The sequence below is a fragment of the Apodemus sylvaticus genome, chromosome 10, assembly GCF_947179515.1.
Source record: "Apodemus sylvaticus chromosome 10, mApoSyl1.1, whole genome shotgun sequence".
Lineage (NCBI taxonomy): Eukaryota > Metazoa > Chordata > Mammalia > Rodentia > Muridae > Apodemus > Apodemus sylvaticus.
In genome coordinates this window covers 80,590,109-80,614,839 of record NC_067481.1, presented here as the reverse complement: position 1 = coordinate 80,614,839, position 24,731 = coordinate 80,590,109, and the positions used below count along the sequence as shown (strand labels likewise).

At 41.8% G+C, this 24,731-nt stretch overlaps 1 protein-coding gene across 8 annotated transcripts in view; it reads left to right on the top strand.

Annotated features, from left to right (window-relative positions):
- Positions 1-24,731, top strand: part of Ebf1 (EBF transcription factor 1) — a 388,236-nt gene that overhangs the window by 23,966 nt on the left and 339,539 nt on the right. For all 8 annotated transcript variants that reach the window (XM_052196588.1, XM_052196587.1, XM_052196585.1 and 5 more), the window contains one exon: positions 1,922-1,990. In XM_052196588.1, the coding sequence (XP_052052548.1) occupies positions 1,922-1,990 (69 nt within the window). The remainder of the gene's footprint in view (positions 1-1,921; positions 1,991-24,731) is intronic.

Below are 24,731 nucleotides of genomic sequence, written 5' to 3'. Positions count from 1 at the left end.
AAATAAAAGTGTCTCTGTTGGAGATAGTGATGATGGGTAGGGAGAGAAGCCATAGATTCAAGGGGTGGTCCTTCGACTTCATGGGTCATGATTGAGTTCAGGTCTTCTGGGTTGGTAGCCAGCACCTTAACTTGCTGAACTATTTTGCTGGGCCCTGGAGTTGAGTTTTAAGCTATTTATTTTGCACAAATGCCAACTCCTACATTATTTTCCCCCTGCATCTTTCTTGGTCTCTCAGGTAGGATACCTTGGGCCTACCACAGAATAGCGTGACATACTGGTAGACTAGAACTTAGGCCCAGAGAAAAGAGTTTCCTCCAAACTGGAAAGTGTTTAGGTTATGGGGGAGACAATGTTTTCAGCCAAGGCTTTGAGAACAGACATACAATTCTTTCCATTGCCTCAGGGACATAGTCGAAGAGAGGAAGATGTCTCAATTTTGGTAAAAACTTCCCATATTTGGAAAAATTTCTAGGTCCTGAAAAATGAAGTTCAGTAAATTCAGTGTTTGGTAGTCTCCAGAAGATATCTAGATTTAGGCTCTCTCTCTCTCTCTCTCTCTCTCTCTCTCTCTCTCTCTCTCCCTCTCCCTCTCCCTCTCCCTCTCCCTCTCCCTCTCCTCTCTCTCTCTCTCTCTCTCTCTGACATTAGAATGTATGTGAGAGATGGAGAAAAGTATGTATTTTACTTATGATATGGAGTAGAGTCCAGCTCCTGGGTAACCTTCCAGCCTTCCTCATTGATCAAGCAGGTTTTCCACAGGATGATCCTGGGGGATGAGGAGACCAGCCATGGGGCAAAAATGTTGCTTACAATTGTATTTCAGATGCACAGTTTTTGGCTGAGGGTGGGTAGTTTTTCAAAACATGACATTTTCGGCTGGGGGTTGTATGTCTCAGGTGGAATCCCTAAGTTCAGCCCCTAACACTATAGCATAAAGTGGGCACACACCTGTAACCACACCCAGCATTGAGGAGCTAGAGGGAGGAAGATCAGAAGTTCAAGATTATCCTTAGCCACAGAGCAAGCTCGAGGTCAGTCATGGATACACATGACCCTGTCTTCAAAAAGAAAAGAAGTACATGATTTTTCATTTGCCCTTTTGAAACACCTTGGGATTTTTTTTTAACCTGGCAGTCTTAGGGTCATAACAAATGTGTGTAACTGGCTTTTATTTGCCTGTGGCTCTTCTTCCTGTGTCCTAATGTTTATAGTCAGGGTTGTGCTAGCCAGTGGATCTTTTGTCCCTAATTTTTGCCAGTGCTGGCCACCAAAGCCAGAGGACTGAGAACAGACTCTTCACTTTTTCTGTTCACCTTCACCTTCTTTGCATCATTATGGGTCGTTCTCTTTAATCTCAAGACGATGTGCAAAGGCAAGCAAAACCATCACTGTGCTGGGACTTCTGCGAACCCCAGGGCTGTGGTGGAGGGAAGTGCCACCCATCAAAAAAGAGAAGAAAAAAAAAAAAGAATCCATTTAATACAGAGTGACTGGGGAGGGGCTCACTTCTCAGTATCACTGACGCCTTCCACACAATTAGTGTGTTCTTGAGGGAAGGATGGTTGATCCACCCACGACCCTGAACCTTCTCATTGGATAGATGTAAGAATACAGTACTTTCACATCGAACTCTGCCAATACTTGTAGTGAAGGAGAGACCCCATCTTAGATTGCATGCCTGGCTCTGGGAGGGTCCCCTCTCCCTCTCCTGTCCTCTGAACAGGGAGAGGTTAAGCCTGGCCATTAACCCCTAAGTGACCCAAACAGAATTTCCTGTCCCTAGGATCCGTTGATTGCCAGGTATGGCTTTGCGGTAATTCTAGCATTTGCAGCCTAGCAATCTGAACCTTCTGTCTGCTTCAATGATGATTTTACATTGTAATGGTTGGTACTAAATCCTTTCGCTTTTTCTCCATAGCCGCTGTTGTGACAAGAAAAGCTGTGGCAACCGAAATGAGACTCCCTCAGATCCAGTGATAATTGACAGGTAGGGACCACTCTTCTTTCACTGGCGTCTTATTCCTCATTATAATGAAACACCTGCTTTGTGTCGGTCACAGGCGAGGGTAGGGATGCTTTGTGGCTGAAGTTTGCCTGTTGATGCTGACTTACACTGTGCCGGGCGCTTGTGATTTTGGGGAAAACCGTATGGAATGTTCTTTGGAGGCCCTTTTCTTGGATGGCTCTGGTTTTGTACTGGATGAATGCTCATAAAGTAATATATATATGCGTGTGTTCATTCCTCCCTCTCTGTGGCTCAGTCCTCATACTGTACCAGGAAGCTTCGGAAATAAAATAATAATAGTTGGTGATTTATGAAATGTGGTTGGGTGCTTATAAATATTTAACTTTTATTTGAAAAATGTTTGAATCATTATCACTTTTAGCTACAGTAGTTCTGTTGGATGTAATCCATCTACATTTTAAGGTTTTATTTATGCATAAAAGCAGTTTAAAGAGATCTGTGAACCACGATTTTCCTACTGTTATTTCCGGGCTTGATTGCAGCTCCCACAGTATTGTAAGTTGATTAATTTATCCTGTTCGTCTTAATTATTGTGTTTTTAAACAGATCCATATTGCTAATCTTACATGACCAAGTAAATCACTGTAGAGCATACATCTGTTTCAGTCTGCCAGTGCAGTTTTGAGTCGGTGTGCACATATTATGCAGAGTGGCATCCCAAATATTCATTTTACATTTTAATTATTGAAATTCATTGTATGGAAACATGTATGATAAACCACTCGTTACATAGCATTACTCATTGGGAGTTAAATGGCCTGGAAGCTTTATAGAGACTGTCGGTTGTCAGCTAGGAAAAGAACTAGCGCCTTCTATTCACTGGGGGGTTGGGGGGAGGATGAGTCTTCATTCAAATAAGGCAGATTCCTTCATTGAGGAAATCAGCAACCTAAAGAGCATCCCTTTCTGTCTTAGGCAGCAGCAAGACAAAGATGCAACGGGAGCAATCTGTCAAATTCTTTAAGTTTTTAAATATTGATCTATCCCTTTTCAGATAAAGAAACCGAGGCTTCTGGTTTGTTCATCTTAGTTTCTATCAAAATAGTGTTGGTTATGCCCTCTGAGGTTCTTAGCTCAATATTGATCCCCCAGTAGCTTTGTCAAAGTTTCACTTCAGGTGAATATTCCAGTCATGAAACATATATATATATATATATATATATATATATATATATATATATTTGATATGTGCAACAACGTCTTGATCCCACGTTAAAAGAGGCAAATTTCGACCGACGTACAGTGATGTTGTCTGGGGTCTAAGAGCAAGGATGCGGGAGCGGATGTCACATTCATACATTGTATTTTCTGCTACCTTGCTGTCATTTATGCATGCCTTTCAGAACAAGGCTTCCTTTTTTAAGCCAGTATTTCTTACTCTTGTATTAAAAAGAAAACATCTCATCAAAGAGCCAGTCTGAGCAGTCCCCAGACTTCGAACTCATGAGGAGTCTGTGGGTGTCTCATGGTCCTTTTCAATTTACACGATGACAAGGGCCTACTGTGCCACCTGCCAAGAAAACAACTTTTTGCTTGTGAATGGGTTAAGCTTTAAGGTTCTTCCTTGGGTTTTAAGCCGGGACTCTGATGCAGAAGGCTGATAGGACTGTGGTTTGAATAACATCTGATTTTGACCTGTTCCTGTGGGTTGCGATGGCAGGAGAAACTTGACTCAGCAGCGCTGTAATTAGCCCGCTCCGTGTTTTTGAAACAGGATTGTGTTACCTGGATTGCATTAGTGTGGCTTCTATTGTCGCCCGCCTTGCATCTGTCCCTGTAGGGTACTTAAAACCGTTCTTTTTTGTTGTTGTTGTTGGTTTTTTTTTTTTTTTTTTTTTTATTGCTAGGGGAGTTCAAACAATTTAGGCAAAAATAAGTCTGTACTTTATGCTGTTAGTGGCTTTGGAGATATTACTCATGGCATCTATATGACAGCTATACTTTTCAGTCCCCCTGACCCCCCACTCCTGTTTTGGTTAGACAAAATAAAAACCCTGTACAGCTAATTTTATTTCTTTAAGGAAGGGACACTTCAAAAATGGCTGAGACATCCTGGATGTGTTCAAGTCCCAATATACAAATATTCAAGCAGATATACATTGATTTGCTGGTGTTGGCCATTGTCTGGCAATGAGACCAGTTGATAGACTGAGCTCCCAGATGGCCATTTTTATTTGCATGTGAGTTATCAAAGTTCTCTGCCTCTTCATTTTGCCAAAGATTAAAAAAAGAAAAGAAAACCATAAACGTCCACTCTCGTCCCTTCCGATACGTGAAGCTTCTCCTTCTGAAAGCGGGGCGTGACACTCACTAGAATGTAGGGAAGGAAAGACAAAACGAAGAAGAACTCCACCAAACTGCTGCAAGGGGTTGGGGAGATGTGAGGGCAACGGTGTTTGGATTTCAGTTTCCAGATTCATTCTGTGTGGCTGATTGTATAATATCTGTAATGTGCTTAAGGGTTGATCTGCTTCCAGATTTATGGATAGGAGTGTCTGAGCCTGTGGTACTCAGTAGCAGCAGTCAAGATTTTTCTTTTTTTTTTTTTTTAGCAATATGCATCCTGTATGCAACCTAACCCTGAGGGTATGGGCCATGGTTAGAAGTTACCACAGCTTTAACACACAGTCACCTCTTTTTGAAAGCTAATAATTTTGAATTCCTTTTGCTTGACCTTCAGAATTTGGAAGAACCCTGCTATTTTTTTTTAAATCAGTCAAAAGACATTTTAGCAGTGATTATTCAGGAAAACTATTTATAGTGTAGATGGAAGAGGCTTTCTGGTCACCCAGAAGTGGTGCAGGGCAAGGCATTTCTGTGTTAAAAGTTGGTTATGTTATTTGTTGCCAGTGATTTAGAGACCTCCGTTTAGCAAATTGTGTGTGTGTGTGTGTGTGTGTGTGTGTGTGTGTGTATGTGTGTGATGAAATCAACAAAACCAGCAGTTGGACAGACAAGTTTCTATTTCCTTCCAGTGGCATGCAACAAAGTAAGAAAATATGATCCAAATTGCTTTTTTTCAGTCATAACAATTTGTCAAAATGTTTATTGTAAAATTGCTGCGTGGCATAGGAAGGGGGCATCTGGAAGCGACTGCTAGGCTACGTTTCTGCTCAATGCCAAATAGCTTGATTAAGAATCATAAAACCCCAGCCTGTGCCCAATGATCCAGATATTTGGGCTGTGCAGACATGGGAAAAGTCAAATGTGTTATGTTCAATAGCTGATGAACAGAAACGAACAACAGCAAATTTCATTATCTTTGAGATAAAGGGCTATGTGTGGTAATTATTGTTAAAGTAAAAAAGCAAAAAATGACTTCCAGTTATCGAATTAAGGTGGGGATTGATTTAACACTCGCACACGAACTCAGATTTGAATTTAAAAGGTTCGCAATAAAATTCCGGTTTGGAAATTGAATACATTGTAGTTTTATTACTACAGTGGATATCCCTGTGTCCTAACCTTCTCCCTTGGAGTTATCTTAGTCCAATAAATAAAACCTCATTAGACTATTCCCATTTCAACGAGTTTATTAAATTTTGCAGGAGTAATTAGCATAAGCTGTGCTAATTTTTCTGGAAGACTAATGAGGGAGGTTCGTAATTAGGTTTACTTTGTAGGAATCAGAAAAGAGGATAATGACAAAAGTCACATAGGGTACTCTGAATTGGGAACCCACTTTCTCAGAATCCACATGACAACTTCTGTTTCTCTATGGAAACTTCATTATGCGCCCTTTAACTATACAGATTAAAAGTAAAGACCTTTATTCTGTATTTAGTTTGAATTAGGATCCTTGCTTAGTTAAGAAAAAAATTATTTTCCTAGACTGTCCTGGAGTGCTGAGATGGATGACTACAGATGGCCTTACAAAAACATCCCTTTCTTCAGATTTTACCATAGAGTTCCTATCACAGGGAGCGCTGATGCTTCTGGTTAGACTACGTGGGGCAGGGGCAATTCTGTATTATTTTTCAGTTTAGAATCAGTGGGATGGATGGGATCATCAGACTGACTAAGCAAATGAAGGCAGACGTTCATAGCGTTGTGGATTCTTAGCTGTCAGCACACCGAATTTGTTTTTAAGAGATAAAAATAATACAAGATAAAATAGTAAAGTCAGTTAAAACCCAAATCCTTTCTGGAATATGGATAATACAGTTCAAATAATCTTCAGATCTTGAGTCCCCCAGAGCTAGTATTTAAAACTGAGATTTTAAAAAGCCCGTTCTAAGTGACACACTATTCTAAATGACTTGGGTTTGCTGATCGCCACAATCTTGCCTTGTTTGTCTTTTCTACTTGTAAGAATCTCTACATCTATGCTTAGAGCTAAGAGAGAAAGACCACAGTAACATTAAGAGAGTATATGACTTTTGGGACTCAAAAACCCTAGCCTATTTGAAATTGTTCATGCCACACTTATCCAAAGCTCTTCTAAAAAAGGAGAAAAAGAGATGTAGAATTCTTCTACATCTAGGTCATTTAGGTAGCATCAACTGGCTTTGCAATGATTGTAATGTAAAATGTCAGCCAGGAAATAAGGAGAGTGTTCATTTTACCTGCTGTAGGTCACTCAAATAGAAAACCTTGGTGATGTTCAGATAGACATTTTTATTGAAGATCCATGTTTTAATCTAAGAGGTCAGGGTGCAGAGGTCAGACTTATAGGAAAGCAGTGCTATATCACCATCACATTAGCTTCTTGACTAAGTTGTGGCCCACATTTTTAACGAGACCATCAGTATGACTGGGAAATGACAGTAATATGTAGACTCAGGACACTCGTAGGCAGTGTTTACCATCAGACATGTGGGGGAGAATTTATTCCCCGGAATTTCTGAAGGCATATGGGTCTTCCAGCAAATACCCTCCTTCTGTCTTATCATGGATGGTAAATCCCTAAGTCCATGCAAAATGCTTTTCTGTCTCTGTCTCATAACAATGAAGTTCTTCGCTTAGATCATTTCTCAACCTGTGGGTCGAGACCCCATTGGAAGGGAGTCTGGTGCCCCTTTCACGAGGGTTGCCTAAGACCATCAGAAAACACAGATATTTACATTATGCTTCACAACAGTAGCAAAATTACGGTAGTGATTTCATTGAAGCAGCAATGACATAATTTTATGGTTGGGGGCGCACAACCTGAGGAACTGCACTAAAGGGTAGCGGCATTAGGAAGATTGAGAACCACTGCCTTTAGATGAACATGAGGATATGCTCCCAATGAGATGCTTAGCCAGGTCTGTGACTTCAGTTTATTGCTCTTTCGAGCCTTATCTTCCTCTTCATCCCGTCATTCGGAAGGGCCAGGAAGTGAGCAGGGAACCGTTCCGTACAGCGGGCAGGCTGCTGCATAGGTCACCAAGAACCAGAGGTGTAAATGCATTTCTCAGAGCTCTGAGAAGCCTTCCATGCCACCTAATTCCCTAACTCTTGACTGTTCAGTGAAAACGGAAGGAAGAGGAATCCATTCTCTAAGCTGTCCGAGGCAGGATAATTGCTGTCCTTCTGGCTGCTCTGAGAGGCTTGCACCTCTTCAGTAGTGGGAAGTCAGCATTGGCCCGGAGCATGAAGTTACAGTTGTCTTCTAGCCCTAGTGCATTTAAACATTTGTTTTCTCAGTGGGAATTCACATGTGATTATTAGCAAGAAGACTTATGTGAGCAAATATCATTCTCAATTTTACATTTATCAGATGGCAGCATTCTGAGCATGAGCTGAGCCCTGAACACTTGGGCATGGTTTGCTACAGTGTTAAAAAAAAATTACTAATACAATAAGCTAATAGCAGTCTAGATTCCATTTGCTCTCAGCTATTCTCAAATACACAACCAGCATACATTAAAATGCATTTCAAATATGCTGACAGTAGATCATAATGCAAAGTACTTTTACAGGGTGTTACACTATAGCAGGCACTGTATAAGCAACAGTGGATTTCCTGTAAAGGAAACCATGGCACAACTTCCAAGAAATGTATGCAGCAGAGCTTCAGGGCATCACTGAGTGTGTGTGTGTGTGTGTGTGTGTGTGTGTGTGTGTGTAACACAGTGTGGCTTTGCATTTCATGCCATCATAAGTTTGTTTCTATAACAGTTTGGGAAAATGCAGGAAGGCACTGCAGTCTTATGTGGACCAGTGACATCAGAGTTAGTTGGCGATGAGCGTTCATCAGTATAAGAAACACGCTTTTACTTGCAAATAAGTTGCTTTGAGTTGAAAACAAGCAAAGCAAAGCCCCTGCAAGGGTGGCACTTCATTGATAAAAATTCTCATTCCACGCCACTACCAGCACCTGGCCAAACTCTTTTTAAAATTTTTTGGCTATATATATATATATAACCACTTAGATGCTCCAGACTAAAGAGACGGTATTTTGATCACTTTAATTTGCATGAGATGTTATCTAAAATAGACTACCAATTCTTCCTTCCCTTTCCCTCCTCCAGCCTCCCCGCCTCCCCTATCCATCTCTTTATAAGCCATGTAACCATACACTGTTCAGGACAGTATAAAAGTGACTCCTATTGCAACCAACGAAATATGGTGAACAGTGCAGGCTTGTCTTTGGCTGCGAGCTGTCTTTACGAGTGTGGGTAGATGAAGATAAATCTCCCTTGCAAAACTATTTCTCCAGTTACAAGCTTTTGTCCAGAAGCAAATGAGGGTTTTAATGTTACAGTACTTGTTATAATAGAATTTTAATTGCCTTAATCCTGGTAAAGTATAAATGAGAGAGGAGTGAGAGAGAGAGAGAGAAAAGAGAGAGACAGAGACGAGAGAGAAACAGAGAGAAGAGAGGCAGAGAGACACAGAGACAGAAACAGAGAGAGAAGAGAAAGAGACAGAGAAAGCATTCTTCATGGAAAGGAAAGTCTTCAAACAACAGAAAACCCTATTACATCTTCATTTCGGCGGGAGTGGGGGTCACTTGTGCAAAAAGATGTAGTTTATGTAGTTGATTAGGTGGAAACAAGCCATTTTCATCCCATCTTTCTCAGCTGGACCCCACCTTCAGCGGGGACACAGTGATGTTCAGTGTTTTACTAGCTTTTATTTTTAAGGGTAAAGTGCCCAGTTCCAGTTGCGAGCATGCCCTCCTTTCAAATCCACTTGTAACAACTTCACTCGACCGGCTGGCAAATTAGCTAGCTCAGTCCCACACAATAACCTCCAAAACAGCCCTCGATAGCGACGGCATCCCACTAACTGTTCGAAGCACAATAGGTTCATAATATAACAAAAAAAAACCCGTAATGGTGTTAGGCAACACATCTTTAACAAGATATTGTCTGTGCTTTTGCCGTGTGCTACAGAAGCTGCCTCTCACTCGGTGGGCTTTTGATTCCTCTCAATAAGATTATTTCAAATACTCTAATCCGGAATCATTGACATGAATACAAAAGCACGGTGACATCTAATAGATGCCTCTTAGCTTTGCGTTGACTCTTGTTCCCATCCCTTTTCTTTCCTTTTTACCTGACTAAAAGCTTATGGACACTTGGGCTCTGTCTCTCAGGAGCAGCCTGGGGGGTTCCTCATGAAATATAAAGAAGGAAAAAGACTGACAGGGGCCTGGATAAGCTACAGAGTGAAGAGCTATAGATTAAAAGTGAGTGCTGATACACCCTCCTCTGTACACTCAAGCCTTCTCTCCTTGTTTTCTTTAACACTTTAAGTGCCAGGGCAAGGGGAAGAGAGTTAAATGAAGTGTGTGGCAGCTGGCCTCTTAATCAGGACATGATCACTGTATCTATCGGACAGGACGTGGGTAAGATTGTTAAATTTTCATTCAGACATGTGATGACAGTGGTTTTGGGAAAAAGAAAAGCCCTTGTAATCAATATGGAGATTTTTTTAAAAGCCATTCTCTGTTCAGCTGACCAAACACTGACGCTATGTGCGGGGATGGATATTGTGTGAGTGAGAAGCACTCCTCTGTAGGGAGCAGACATGGTGTGGTTCACAATGCCATGTTGCTATGTGGTCAGAGTGGAAGTCTTTCTGGTAGTCCATGAGTTGAAGGTCAGTGAAGTAGAATGTTGAAATGGATCGTCCTATGGCATCGGTTTTTATGACTTCATAGGCTATTGCCCCTGCTGGATCTGTGATACTTACATGGGGTGGAGGACCCAAGTAGACACTGGCAACTCACCAAAGAGCGTTAATCCTGTAGATACCTTTCTCCACCTTTCCTGAGAAGTTATGATTAACCAAAGCTCTCTTCTACTCCATTTGTGGATCCGACAACTACTTTGTTGTCACCTTATTATTGTTCGATACTTAAGTATTGAGGACTTTACCACTTTAAAACCATGTTTCTCATTTATTAATAATTTGGTCTGTTAGTAATATTTCATCATAATTAAAAAAGTTTTGAGTGCACTCTTAACTGATGTCTCCCCTGCACCCCCAAATGGACAGTTAGTTTGAAGAACTCTAGATTGCTGTTAGGTTTAATGACACACATGCAAAGAGAAACAGACACACACATACATACACACATACACACACAGATACACACACACAAACACACACACACACACACACACGGATATACACACAGATGCACACACACATACACACAGATATATACACATACACACAGAGACACACAGATATGCACATACACACAGATACACACATAGACACACAGATATATACACAGACACACAGATACACACACACACACAGATACAGACATATACACAGATACACACACACAGAGATACACACAGGTACACAGATATACACACACACAGATACACACACACAGAGATACACACAGACACACAGATACACCCACACAGATACACACAGACACACAGATATACACACACAGAAACACATAGGTACACACACACACACACACCAAAAAAGACTCACTAAAGACCAAAAAAAAAAAAAAAGCCGACAAAAAGTGAACATCCTATTTAACTATCAGTAAGTTCTCTGGAAAAGGAAGTTGGTAAAATACTTAATGATCTTTGAAAGCATTACCAACAATTTAGGAAAACCTCTATTTTCCTCAACGGTCTCAGTATTTTCTTAAAGCTAGATTCTAATCTCTGCCACATGCTACACATCACAGACTAACTTCAAACAACTTGATAGCTTCTTCCCGAGGCTCCAGGCAAGGGTTTGAGACATCGTATGTTCTCATAAAGATCAGTCTACAAGCATGATACAACAAATAAACAGGATCCCTGGCCGCTGTAAATTTAATTAATGCATAGCATACACGGCTATGGCATAACGCTTACAGGTTTGAACACTGTAAGGTGTGCGTTTCAGGGGCTTCTCTTCCATCAGCAGACTCTAGCTGATGGGCCATGCAGCCTAAAGGACCAGCCCTGGGCATGTGATAACCAGCTCCACAGCTCCAGCTCTCAGCTTGAGTTTTGGCCTTACCATCCATTACCCAGGGAGGCTCTTTCCAGCACCTCACAGCGTGAGGTACTTTTATTTCAATTTTCTCGGTACCCACACTTCATTCCCTCACGTGTTTCTCTAAACACAGTCACCTAGCCAGTTTCTTAGTTACTGTCACACTAGCTTGTGGGGTTGGAAATGAAAGTAATAAGCCAGAGAGAAATCTAATGAAGGTGCAGTGCCTTGGCGAAGACAAAGTCTTTGAAGCCACTTTGCCGACAGGTCAAATTCTTCATGGCTACTTAGTATCTTTGCCTCAAGCACCTCAGTGCACCAGTCTTCAAAATGGGAACATTTGTCTTCATTGTGGGTTACCACTGGAAGCCTCACTACTTTCCAAGTATTGCACAATGGATGGAGAGTGTGTCTGACGTTCAAATGTTCTGAGTTCAGTCCTCAATGTCACCCCCCCACACACACACCACACATAAACATATGATTATGTTTTTATTACAAAAATATAACAAGGTTTAGAACACATAACAAACACTGGGGCTGGGACTTCCCAAGGTCTTAAAATCAGATTTTGAAAACTAAGCCTAATATATTTTATGTGGATCACATATCCCTAATGTAAGAAGCACTGTGGGGTTTTTTTCCTCACAAGATGAGCTACCTTGTTAAGCTAATCATGGCGGCTGTGCCTTCTTAGACAAGAACTCACTTATTGCTTTTTCTTTCTATAATTATTTATTGGGCTTCTACTGTTAGCCTCATACTGTCTTCAGGATTGTCTAGAAAATCTGCAAAGGGAGACATAGATTCAACATAAGTGCCTCTTAATCTAACAAGGCTCTTGGAAGCCTGGCTCTTTTTCAGTGTCTCAGAGTTTTGAGGAGTGCTATGTTGAAATAGTAAGTAAATATTATTGCTTTCCCTTTGTTCTTTGAGACACTGTCTCTTCTATCCTAGGTTGGCCTCGAACTTGTGATTCTTCGGCTTTTCTCCTGAGTGTTGGGATTACAGGCACATGCTGCTGTACCCAACTGTATTGACTTAAAAAAAAAAATAGAAGAACACAATGTAAGACTAGAACTACCTGGGCAGTGGTGGGGCACACCTTTAATCCCAGCACTTGGGAGGCAGAGGCAGGTGGATTTCTGAGTTCGAGGCCAGCCTGGTCTACAGAGTGAGTTCTGTGTGACAGCCAGGGCTACACAGAGAAACCCCATCTCAAAAAACAAAAGCAAAAATAAAAACAAAAACAAACAAACACAAAGACTAGAACTAAACTGCACAAGAAAGATCCCTTCAGGCGGAAGTCAACTCATGCCCAGTGGTACTGAGCTTGGGCGAACCCTATACTCCTGTGGTTTTCATATACTCCTCTGATGTAGTCCACGTGTTGGTTAAGACTGCAGGCTGAATCAGACTGAATCCCAGCTCAGCTAACAGCTCGGGACACCGGGCAGTTCAGTTGCCCTAAACCCTATATTTTAAGATGTGTCAGCACAGTGCTTGGCACACAACACCTAGAATAGATGTTTCAAATACAGGCTGGAATGAAGAGACTACTAAGACTCTAAGCTATGGAATCCAAACCCCAGCATTTACTGGTAGTGCCAAACACAAGGCAGGGCAGATGGACCTCAGCCCTGTTAATGATGACAGCATGTTTAAGGGTTAGTTGGCACAGCTGCTGGCTGCTGGCTGCTGCCTGTCCCCTGCCCCTGCTCAATACCTTGCTTGCATTCAATAAAAGCGTAGGGACTGATTTTTCTGAGACGAAAGGGGGTGAGAAGCATCGTTGTTGAATGTGGTAGCCTCAGCTCTGCCCAAGGATGGGCCTGTTGCAACTACATGCCAACACAAGGTGGTTGTCGTGCCCTTAAAGGATGACAAGAGATGGAAAATGCAGGATAAAATATGAAATTCATTTTGGTTTAAAAAAATGTTAATCTTCATACTATTACCATGCAAATCTCCTCATTGCCTAACTGTTTAATTGATCAAGTAAATCACAGAGCAGACCAGTCAGTGAGAACTCCCGCTGTTGATGCTCTCACGGAGCACCTTTTAAGGAAGATACTCTGTCAAGCAGTCTGTCTATTGCACAGGCTAACTTGAATGAAAGGAAACAATACACGTACGCTATATATATTTTGTTGGTGGTGGTGGTGGGAACAAGTTACCTAAGTCCTAGCACCATCAAATGTGAAATCAGTATTACAGTTGCCTGTGTTTAAACATACTAACATGGGACTGTTGGGACAGAAGGGTTAATAAATTCTTCCTTGTTCTCTCCTTCTCCACTCCCATCCACAAGATCCTCCTGTCCCCCACCCCAATCCTATCATGTGCCTGGTTGACGCTGAAAGAAGGGCTTGAAGTCGCCCGTGGGCCATCCCTTTCTCAGCCTCCTCCAAGGGCTCCTGGGCAGATAGGAGCTTGCCTTCTGTTCTTAGGACTCCAAACCCAGGCAGGTACCAGGTCCAGCCTTGTAGCTTCTCTGACCCCGTGGGCTGGCGGGGAGGGAGGCAGATAACTCATATCTAATAGGATGCATCTCTGTGGCTGTAGGGGATGCCTACTGCAGGAAGTTCTTCCTTATTTCCATGATAAGTTGTCATTCATGAGAGCAGTGTGCTGAACTAATCAGGTTAATTGAGAGGCCCGGAATACTCATTGAGCCTATCTCTCCTTCCTGTTAAAGACAGCGGGCCGCAGACAGAGGCTTACAGGAGCCTTGCTTTCTCCCTTGGTTTGTAAGATCTGTAGGCAGGCAGAGAATGGAGGCTTGCCTGAATGCCCTTAGAGCCCTGTGAACGTAGATTCTTTTTGTGGGACAGCAGAACCTTAAAGAAATAGCAACCCCTTTGAAGATGGAGAGATCGAGTCCCCTTCAGGTCTCTGATACTGCCTTTGTTTGCTAACATTTAATCTCACCATTTCAGAGAAAGACTCACGGGGGCGGGTCCATTCAGGACAGCCTCCATGGCTATTTTATTTTAGATTGAAACTTAAAACAAAACAAAACAAAACAAAACAAAAAACATCCCACAAAACATCTGACTGCAGCGTGTCACTAGTTCGTCATTTATACTTAGCAGCTTTAGTTCCTTCGGTATCTGAGGTGGACACTGGAAGCTGAGAGATGTATTGATGGCTTCCTGGGGCCCCCAGGAAGTGGCAGAGTAGAGGGAGAAATGCCCTGCTTCAGCGAGCTCCTTTTGGGGTGGATGTCCCCTCTCTCCTCTCACAAGGGTTAGTCCTAGTTTGACTTTAAAGACTATCATCGACTATTTTTGCACCCCTGCCCCTACCTCTTTCCACTCCTTCACTGTTTTCTTTTTTTTCTTGGAAGTTCCAGGAATGACTTTAATTATCTCCACAATCAAATTCTCATTGCTGCCTCTGTGCAAGTGTGTAGCCATAGATCGCTGGGATTATTTTCTTTAGCACTTGGGGATAGAGAAGCCGGTTGTTTCCAAATGAGAACCAGCTGGCCCTGCAGAGCACTCATTTAGCAGGGAGCCATTCTGTATACAAAGCCTTTGCTCAGGTCAGTGGTTACGGGCACACCCCAAAGTAACAGTGTTTGGTTTATCACTCTTTAGTAACTGTCCAGTGGGAAGTGAATGATAATGATGATGATGATGATAATAATAATAATATAACATAATAGTAGTAGTAGTAGTAGTAGTAGTAGTAGTAGTAGTAGTAGTAGTAATAGTAATAGTAGCAACCAGTACACCCAACGTATTTAGTTCTCTCTGCTAAGCACATAGGTTTGGAAAAGAAATCATTGTAACTTCTTCCTACAGGCACAAACCTAGTTTTCTAGTGTGTTTTGGTGAGTAGTCAAGGTGTGTTGGTGTGTACATGTTGTGTGTGTGTGTGTGTGTGTAGTTTTAACCCTCTCTAAATCGAAAAAAGAGTCAAATGAAGCACATCTTTCAATATAATTTTTTTTCCCCCTGACAAGCAGAGCATACAGATGAAAGGCAGATAGCCACATTGTTGGTCCCATTAAGAAATCCCATTGGAGGGCAGTGATAACTGCTATCATTTAGCATCTCTTCTGCCAGCCTGTGAAATAAGGATGGAGTTGATAGACCACATATATTCCTCTGTCTTTCTAGTATGTAGAAACTGCTTTGTGGTCAGACCCTGTCCATCTCTAGCAAACTAGCTTTGATTTGAGATCAGGCAAGTACTCTCAACAGTTTTACCAACTACTTTTGAAGCAGGTTGAGGAGAGAGAGAGAGAAGCTCCCATCAATTTAGAACCATGGGAGCTATTCAGTTATGAAAATAATTTGTTGGAGAACCAAGCTTGCAGTTTTAAAAGATAAATGAGTTTAAGTTTTGGGGGTGGGGTGCCATATCTGTTAGGTCAGAAGGAAGATTTTAAAGGAAGCATAATCATACGGTTTAAATTCAGCTTAGCCAAATTTTAATCTCACAAATGTAAGAGATCAGTTTGCATTACTAAATAAAAAATATGATCCTTAAAAATCATGGCATGCTTTTTTTTTATACTGATATCAACACAAAAAATAATATGAAGAAAGGGGGAAAAATCCTAGAAATGTATTCCCATAGGGAGTTTGATCAATACTCGGAGGATCTGGTCTGTGCACTTCTAATTATTTTTATTCTTAGGATTTCCATATGGAAACATGATTTGGGTAAAATCTTATCTAATGAGGCTTTTTTGTTTGTTGGTTGTTTTAACCAATGACTTTAGATCAAATTATAATTCTATTATATATTTCCCATGTCTGTCTTTTGAAAAAAATTATGTGGATTTTTTAAATATATTAAAAAAAACCAAATAACTGTTATATTTCCAGTCAGTCAAATTTGAACTGAATTTTACTTCCTGTTTCAAAGGTCAGGGCAGGCTGACCTCCACAGCAGTGTGGAGGCTGCTGAATTATTCATGTCATTGACTTTGTGTCAACTTCCACATTTGTGGAGAAGGATGTTTTATTCATTTATCTCATTTAGAGTTCTTCTCTGCACCTGTTTCTACCATTAAGTACCCTGTAATTTGCATTTGATGCTAATTTAGTTTCATATCAGCCTGGTCCCCCCTTGTTAATTTAATTTTCTAAGACCCTTTTCATTACAGTAGAACTGTTTTTCCTCTTTAAAGCAAACATCTATACAAGTAATTGTATAAACTGCCTTTTAAATAATATCTTTTAGAAGATTCCATCGTCTAATTCCTTAATTTCTATAATTAGCCATGGTTTGATTAATGTTTCAAAGGGTTAAATTAAAATACAGAATTACTTAAATGCATACTTGAATAATTTCTTATAGACTGCAGGGTTAGTAGCATTGTGGAATTCTGGATAATTCTCAGAACTGTGACCCTTAGAAGCGGTAATTTTCTTTCTGTGGAACGTTGTTTAGTTTCTGAAGGGCAGGGCCTTTCAAATTGCTGCACTCCCAACATTAATTGTGAAATGTTAGCTTTTTTCTTTCATCAGACTTCTGATAGATAGTGGCTCAAAGTGTCTCTGCAACATTAGTAATGGCATCCCCCAAACAACAAGGGCAGAATTAGATCCAATTCCTTGAACTATTTTGGAAGCTCAGGCTAATGAATTTCTCTGTTCCATTACAGAGTTCTCTCTCATCTTAAATCCTCATTTCTGTCTGCTGCTTGGAGTTAGTTTGCTTGGGAATCTGTCAGCTTCTCAGAAGGGGTTTCAGCTAGCTCTCTGTTATTTATATCTATATGGGCACCACTGGTCTACAGTTACCACTTGGAAAATCACGGAAACTAGGAATGTGTTTCTGAAGGGAGCCTGACTGAAAGGGCTGAGATCCTGATGAGGAAGGCCACATTCCCAGAATGTCTGTCAGGAGGCTGGCCATCCTAAGAACAAAGTGACTCGTTCACTCACATGCACTCGGTGTGGAGACCCTTGCACTGGGAAAGGCTTTGCCCTCATTCTGTTCCCTGTTTGGAGGGTGCTTGACACAAGCCTGTCAGTATTCCCTGAGTCCTCTCCAGGGTGGGGAGTTTTGAATGGAGTATGAATCAAGGTCTACACAGTGTGGAAATCACCCACAAGGAAAATTATAGCCACAGCCAAATATTAAGAAATCATCCCAAGGTCTGTGTGACCCCTTTCTCCACTTTGGCTGGCTTGGTCTGGACTGTTTTTCATATTCTCTGGGGGATCCCAAGGGTGCCACTGCAGTGGGCTTCTAGAAAGATCTTTCTGAGGCCTATGAAAACTAGACTATGAAGAGGCTGTTTCTTTTTCTCTGTTATAAAAGCCTCCTGGGGACTGCCTTATACATCACTGTCATCGTGGTAAAGAGAAACTTCTAGATTCTCTAGCTGGAAGCTTCATTTATATTGTTTCTAAGCAGGGCTGAAGGTAGACTGGAAGATTCCTGGAGCTTCTTTGAGCTTGGGATTTTTCTCCTATACTCCCTACCACAGAGAACTTCTCATGTTTTATACCTTTTTTTTTTTCTGCAGATGGACTTAAAACAACAATGGGAAATAATAGGAAAGAAATATAGGCTCTTCATTCCTTTTCAAAATATCTGCTTACAGATAAACCCTACACCCCTGATATAGACTATTAAAAAAAAGAGAGAGAAATTTGTTTGCATTTCCAGAAAAGTCTCTCTGAAGTTTAATTAAATAGCCAGATTTAAAAAAACAAAACAAAACAAAACAATAACCAACATTTAGAAGGCAGGAAAGGTTTTTCTCCTCCAATTCTGGTGGATGCAGAGATTTCTATAGCTAGACTCGAATATCTTTAGCTGAGAACCACTGATCTTTACAAAGACAGAATAATAGGAATGAGCAACACTTCAGCCCCATCGCTCAACCATTCTGCCCTTAGAGGGAAGGTAACAGAGTGTTCAGGGGCTCACCATTGTTTGTTTGTTTTAACAGGAAGAACTCTTGAAGCCTTATCACTTTAGTTTCTACAACATCAGGTTTTTTTGTTGTTCTTGCTGTTTTGTGTACCTAAAACTTGGATGGAAAATGGAAATTGAGGGCAGAAAAGTCTAAAATGCTTTTCAAGGAAAGAGGATGAAACCAGGTTTCCATCCAAACTGACTCTCAGAGAATTTAGTCTAGTCCCTTCATTTTAAAGATGGAAAGGTTGAGGTCCAAAGAAACACAGCAATGTTGCCCAAAGCCGTAAGTAGCCTAGAACCAGGCCCATAAGCTAAGTCCCTGGCTCAGTCTCCATCGACTTTTCTGCTACCCGCCCAATTGTCTGGGCCTCACGGGGCTATCTGTTTCCCCTTCTGTGGCATTAGCCTCAGGGAAGGGTGTAACTTACATTTTCTGGGTCTGGGTGTTAGGAAAGCTCCAAGCTCCACGGCTCCAACAAAGCATCACACACTAGTTAAGTTGTTTGTAAGAAGTTATGACAGTCAGTGGGAGGAGGAACCTCTACAGTGTCCCAACCTAAAATTGTCTTGCCCCTTATATGCTCACGCACCTCACATGACTGAAACGACACTGTTGGTACCATGTCAGAACACTGTGGAAAAAAAATGGCATTTTTGTTTCTTTTGTCAGAGCTGTTTCATCAATAGTCACTTCCCAGTAGGAATTTTTATAAAGAGGCTTTCAATTTCAGACATCTCCCCTTCAGCAGTTGTCTCTGTCTGTTATCTTTTTCTGGAAGGTACTGACTAATGTAAATATTGAACTTGGCAATTTTCAGAGTATATCCCTCAGTTTAAAAATTACCTTATAGTTAAGCCTAAATGAACTTAAGAAGCGGTCCTCTCCAAAAATAACACTAAAGGAAATGAGGTATTGTTGCAGAATATAGTTCTGAAAAAAAATTGTACAGAGAAGAAAGGAATGGGGCACTGTAGTTTCACACACGCAAAAACATTTTGGTATCTGGCTTTGTCCAAGCCTGCAGTTTGTCACACTTTAGAATGACCAAGAGAAAGACAGAAGCCATGGGGAAGATGCAGAGAGAAATTTCTAACCCTTGGCATCATTTTAATGGGAACCACAGGGAGATGATTCCAAAAGCAAAGGGCAGAGCTTGCAGCCTGTTGCTTATGTTTAGAGATGGCAGAGATGCTACCAGTTTAGGCCCTGGACCCCAGATAGGAGAAAGAGACAGAGTAGCAGGGTGTGTGCATTTGCCAAGAGTTCTTGTGGCACCCACTCGGTAAAGGACATTAGAGCCATGTATGAGGGGAATCATAGTTGGCGTGCATCTGTCTCTTTCAGATCACTACTGAATCCATCCATCCTGCTTCTACTAGCCGTGTCTCCCTTGCCGGGCCACTGTCCTTGTGTCGTGTTAGATCCAAACTGACTCAGTCACGTAGCCAGATTCAGTGTAGGGTAATCTCTCAGGATACTCATTTTTAATCATTGCCAACTTATACTTCCAATCACGAGCCAGATTTAGGTATCGACTTCTCTTACGGTCCAAGCACACTTGGCACCATCACAGACCGGACACGTCCAGTCGCTCGCTCGAGCTGAAGCTGGTTTTTTCATTTGTCTGATATATGTGTGTGTGTGTGTGTGTGTATGTGTATGTGTGTGTGTGTGTGTGTATGTATGTATGTATGTATGTATATATATATGTATGTGTGTGTATGTATGTATGTATGTATGTATATATATGTATGTGTGTATGTATGTATGTATGTGTGTATATATATATATATGTATGTATGTGTATGTATGTATGTATGTATGTATGCATGTATAATTGAAGCTGAGAAGTGACCTGGTATAGAATTCTGTGGCGGGACACAGAGGAGCTGGTGTTCAGGAGTACTTCTGTGTAACTTAGGAATGTGGGCCTCAGCAGGGCTCTGTCCTCCTGGCTTCAGTTTTCTCATTTATAAAACAAGACTTCTGGACGCTTCAGATCTTTAAGGTTCCCCTTTTCATAATTATTTTCCTCTTGTGTGTTCCTGTAAATAGGTCTAATCTTGTATCTGGCATTGGAGGATAGCCTATTGTTAGACTTGTGTGAGCATTGTGTGAGGCATAAAGAGTAACTTCACAGTCAAGGCTGAGCACCCAGCAGCATGCGCCACTGGTCTCTCCTCCTTCATTATTGTGTCCAGAGAACTAGGTAGACAATAAAGGTGGAGCAGGATGCACAGCCCCCATCTGTTGCTAAGATCCACCTTAAGGCACACGCTACAGAGGGAGATCATTAGAGGAGCTTCCTTACGAAGCTAATTGAGTTGGCATATTTAATTCATTGGTAGCATGAGTTGGGGAAGGGATCCAATAAAAACAAAACTGTAGGCTTGTAAAATGTAAGGAGTGTGTACCGACATGCTTATCTGCCTGACATCATAACTCGGGGAGGCCATCGGTAGAGGATACTAGTAGGGGTAACATCTCACAGTCGTCTTACTGAATTCCTGTGGCTTAGACATGTCTTCTGGGTGATGTGACCTAAAAGATGGGATATGAGGGAGGTATGCCAAATTATGCATAGGATTCACTTAATAAGTAGCTATTTATTCTTAGCATACCTACTTCATATGTGGAACTAGGTGGGAAACTCCCTCCTAGGCCCCTGAAGTATGAGCAATTGATGAAGGGTTGTGCTTTGATCGTTTCCTGTGCTTCTGTATGGCAATATTCTTGAGCTTAAAGAAATGGGAACTTACAGAAAATTTAAAGACCTGTTTCCTTTTTGGCAATGCGCAGAGATGAAATTATATATATATATATATATATATATATATATATATATATATATATATATATATATAATTTCAAGAGACCTATGAGAATAAGGTCTCTTTTTCCTCCATTTTTTGACGTCTTTCTGCCCTTCCTCCTTCCCTCCCTCCCTCCCTCCTTCCCTCCCTCCTTCCCCCTCGTCTCTTTCTCCTTTTCCCTCTCATCTTGGAATCACCACAAATAAACATTATAATGTTTTGACAGATTCCCCAAAGAAACAACATTTTAAGCCCCATGGATAATGATCCCTGAGACTTCTCAGAGCAGAAGAAACCCTCCCAGGATTTCCTGTCTCTCGTTGACTTTCCTTTGGTTCTCTTTAATGTCTGGTAAACTTTGACTGCAAACAGGATCAAGTACTCAGACAAAATGACTACAGAGCTAATATACAGAGTATCAATTCTATAGAAATGCTGAATGGAAGTTAAAAAAAAATAAGACCTATTATTCCAAGAAATCTATATGCCCCTGGAAATTTGTTATACATTTACATTAGCAATAATGACCTTGGTTCAGGAACAATTAGCAGCCAGCAGCAGCCCTGTGGTGCTTTGGCCAACAACCTCTTCCAGTGGACATGAACTGGCCATTTATCCCAGGGCAGTGCCTCAAGGTGGTGGGGTTCTCTCCTCTTGCCGTCTGATTGTAATTTAGCCTCTGATTTTAAAAGGAGCAGACAATGGATTTTTCTTTCCATACCTTAAGGAGTTTATTTTTTTTGCTGTGCAGTGACCTCATTATCACTTGGGGATTCCGCACTTATTGTGTGTCTGCAGCTGTGCTGGTTTGTAATGGGCAGAAGGTTTGCACACAGGCCATTCTGCTTATAGTTCTGGATTTCTGTGGCAGACATGTAGAGACACACATATGTGTGTATGTGTGTGATAGGGTAGAAGGAAGGAAAAGAGCAGTGGGGGGGGGGAGAGAGAGAGAGAGAGAGAGAGAGAGAGAGAGAGAGAGAGAGAGAGAGAGTGCGAGCGAACATGCAATTCTGTGGCCTATAAACTAAGGACCTATATGAACTGTGTTCACTTAGTCTTTTCCTGGGTTATAGGTCTTGGGTGGTGACTGGCACTCACAGTTACACATCCCTGTGCTCTTCTGCTAATTATTGGTGGTGGTAATGATAATGTAATAGCCAGCATTTCTTAAGCTACATGTCTGCTACACGTTCTCTCATTTAAACCTTGCATCCTTACTTGGTAAGTGTTCCCTTCCTCTGTTTTATAAGGAAGGCAACCTGAGCTCCAGGAGGTTAAATAACATGTTCAGGTTCAGCGCTGCTGTTAGATAGGGGGGCCAGGAAGCCAAGCCTGCTGTGTCCAACCCCGAAGATCAGGATCTTGATCGTGACACTCTTCTGTCTCACTATAAAAACTAACATTTCCATTTTCTGAGCGCTGCCTAGCATACATTCATTTAGGCAAATTTCCACCCTTTGCTGGCGTAATTGCTTTTCCTTTTTGTTGGTCATTGCTCCCCTGGGCTTCCCTCAAACATGGTCAGAGGTGCCCCAGACTTTTTAAAGATTGAAGAAAGGCCACATGGCCCTGCATAATTTGACCGAGACAGCTGTGCAGTGGGTTGTCTCATTTAAATTACAACCACAAAAAGAGACGTGCCAGCCATCATAGACACAAAGCTAAGGGCAGGAACATGAAACCCTGGTTCCTAAACTCGCCCTGGGCTGCTGTCAGAGGTAAGCGGCCTTCTTAGCAGGGTCTCAGGGACCACTGAGGAGACAGCTAGCTCCCCCTTGTGCCCCCCCAAACAATTATCCTTCCCGCAGGCCTCTCCTGAAGGCTTGTCCCCTTAAACTCCTAGGGAGAAGGATGTGTTTCGATAGTAATTCCAGCCAGGCATAGCTGACAGAGGGGAGTTGAAGAAATCCACTGAAGAATATCTCATCCTGGCTGGGACGTAGGGAAGCCCATTGCTTAACACGGAGCACAGAGCTGCAGACCAAATCTCTTGGAGACTCATCCGATGGGACAACCTGCTTTTAACACAGGCTCTGTTACCAAGTTTCACACGTGTGTTTTTACACTGCTGTTTTTCTTTGTCTTTCAGAATTGAGGTTAAGAGTCCCACAGTCTATTTCTTTTCTACACTTAACTCCTTTCTTTATCCTCCTCTCCAAAATCAGGACGCACGCTGAAATGCCTGTAAAGTCATGCTGTCTTTCTTATTTTGGGGAAAAGTTTTCTTCTTTTTTTTTTCTTTTTTAATATATTATGTATTTCTTCCTGTTTAGTGACCTCTAAATATAATTTATGCTGCTAGTTTGTTTCCTAGCCCAGTTCTTTAAAAAAAAAATATTCCTCAATGATGCTTTTAAAATCAGTTCCTTCCCCCCATGCCCCACCCATGTCTTTTTATTTTGTTATAATAAATGTGCCTCTTGAAACAAATGTAGCAAGTTTTCCAGAAAAGTCCACAGCAGTGATGTATCTTTTTATGGGTGAGCATAGCATGAGCCAGTGTGGGGAGTGCTATTCACATCTGTGGAAATACATGATTGTAGCATGACTTTTATATTTTGGACGAAACCAAAGAATGTATTTTAGGACTTTCTCGTTGAGGGTGGGCAAAGTTGTATATGGTGGATTACAAAATGAAAAGATGTGAAAGTTGGGTGGGGATTTAGTTTGAAGAAGAGAATGGTAGGCGGGTAAAGCCAGGGCAGAGGGACATCTGTGACCAGACTCTGTTAGATACATGTGTGAAAGAGTCAAAGAATAACTGAACATTAAAAACTATGTCCACACACTCAACAAATATGTAAACTATATCTGTGAGAACATCCTATCAATAAATTGGATGGAAATCTAAAAGCACCATTAATGGAAGATAGAGCTAGATGGCTTGTCTCAGTAGAGATTCAAAAAAAAAAAAAAGGTGAGATAAACCGAACATGGACAAACTGCTTGTGTTGGGCTGTGAATGTGACCGCTGCAGCTCAGATCTGCAGGGATGGAGGCCCCAGGAGCAGGAACACCCCGTTTCTAACCCCCCTGCTCCATGACTCTCAGTAGTGGCTTTGTGGGACCTCATGAATTACTTCTTACAGTCGAGGCTCTTTGGTGCCGCCGAGTGCGCTGTGGGCAGCGGAGCCCAGAGCCGGGCAGTCGGTGTTTGTGCTGTTGTTAGCGACACGTAGCGAGTTCCTCCTGAACGGAAAGGCCCCGGCTCCAGTTTGTCGCCAGTGAAAGCAGAGTCACACAGCACAAGTGGAGCTGAGCCGAGCCGCCTGGGGGTGGGGGGGACCAGCCTGCAAAGGGGAGGGGCCCAGCGCCACCGGGTATTCGGGTATTTGTTTAGAGGTGGGGAAGGACAGAGTAACAGGGGTTAGGGCGCATGCAAAGAAAACAGCTGGAGGGGAGCTAGGAAGGCATGCTATGGGTGACCTCCTAAAGGCCACCACAAACCAATTACATCTCACTACTGGTTGGAATATTTGCAGAAATAAAATAAAAAAAAGTACCCTTTGTAGTGTGACTTCTAAATGGTTTTCTTTCCCAGGATATCCTGAGCCTGTCTTTGGGTGGGTTTTTCCATGGGTGAGTTGGTTAGGAGATATCT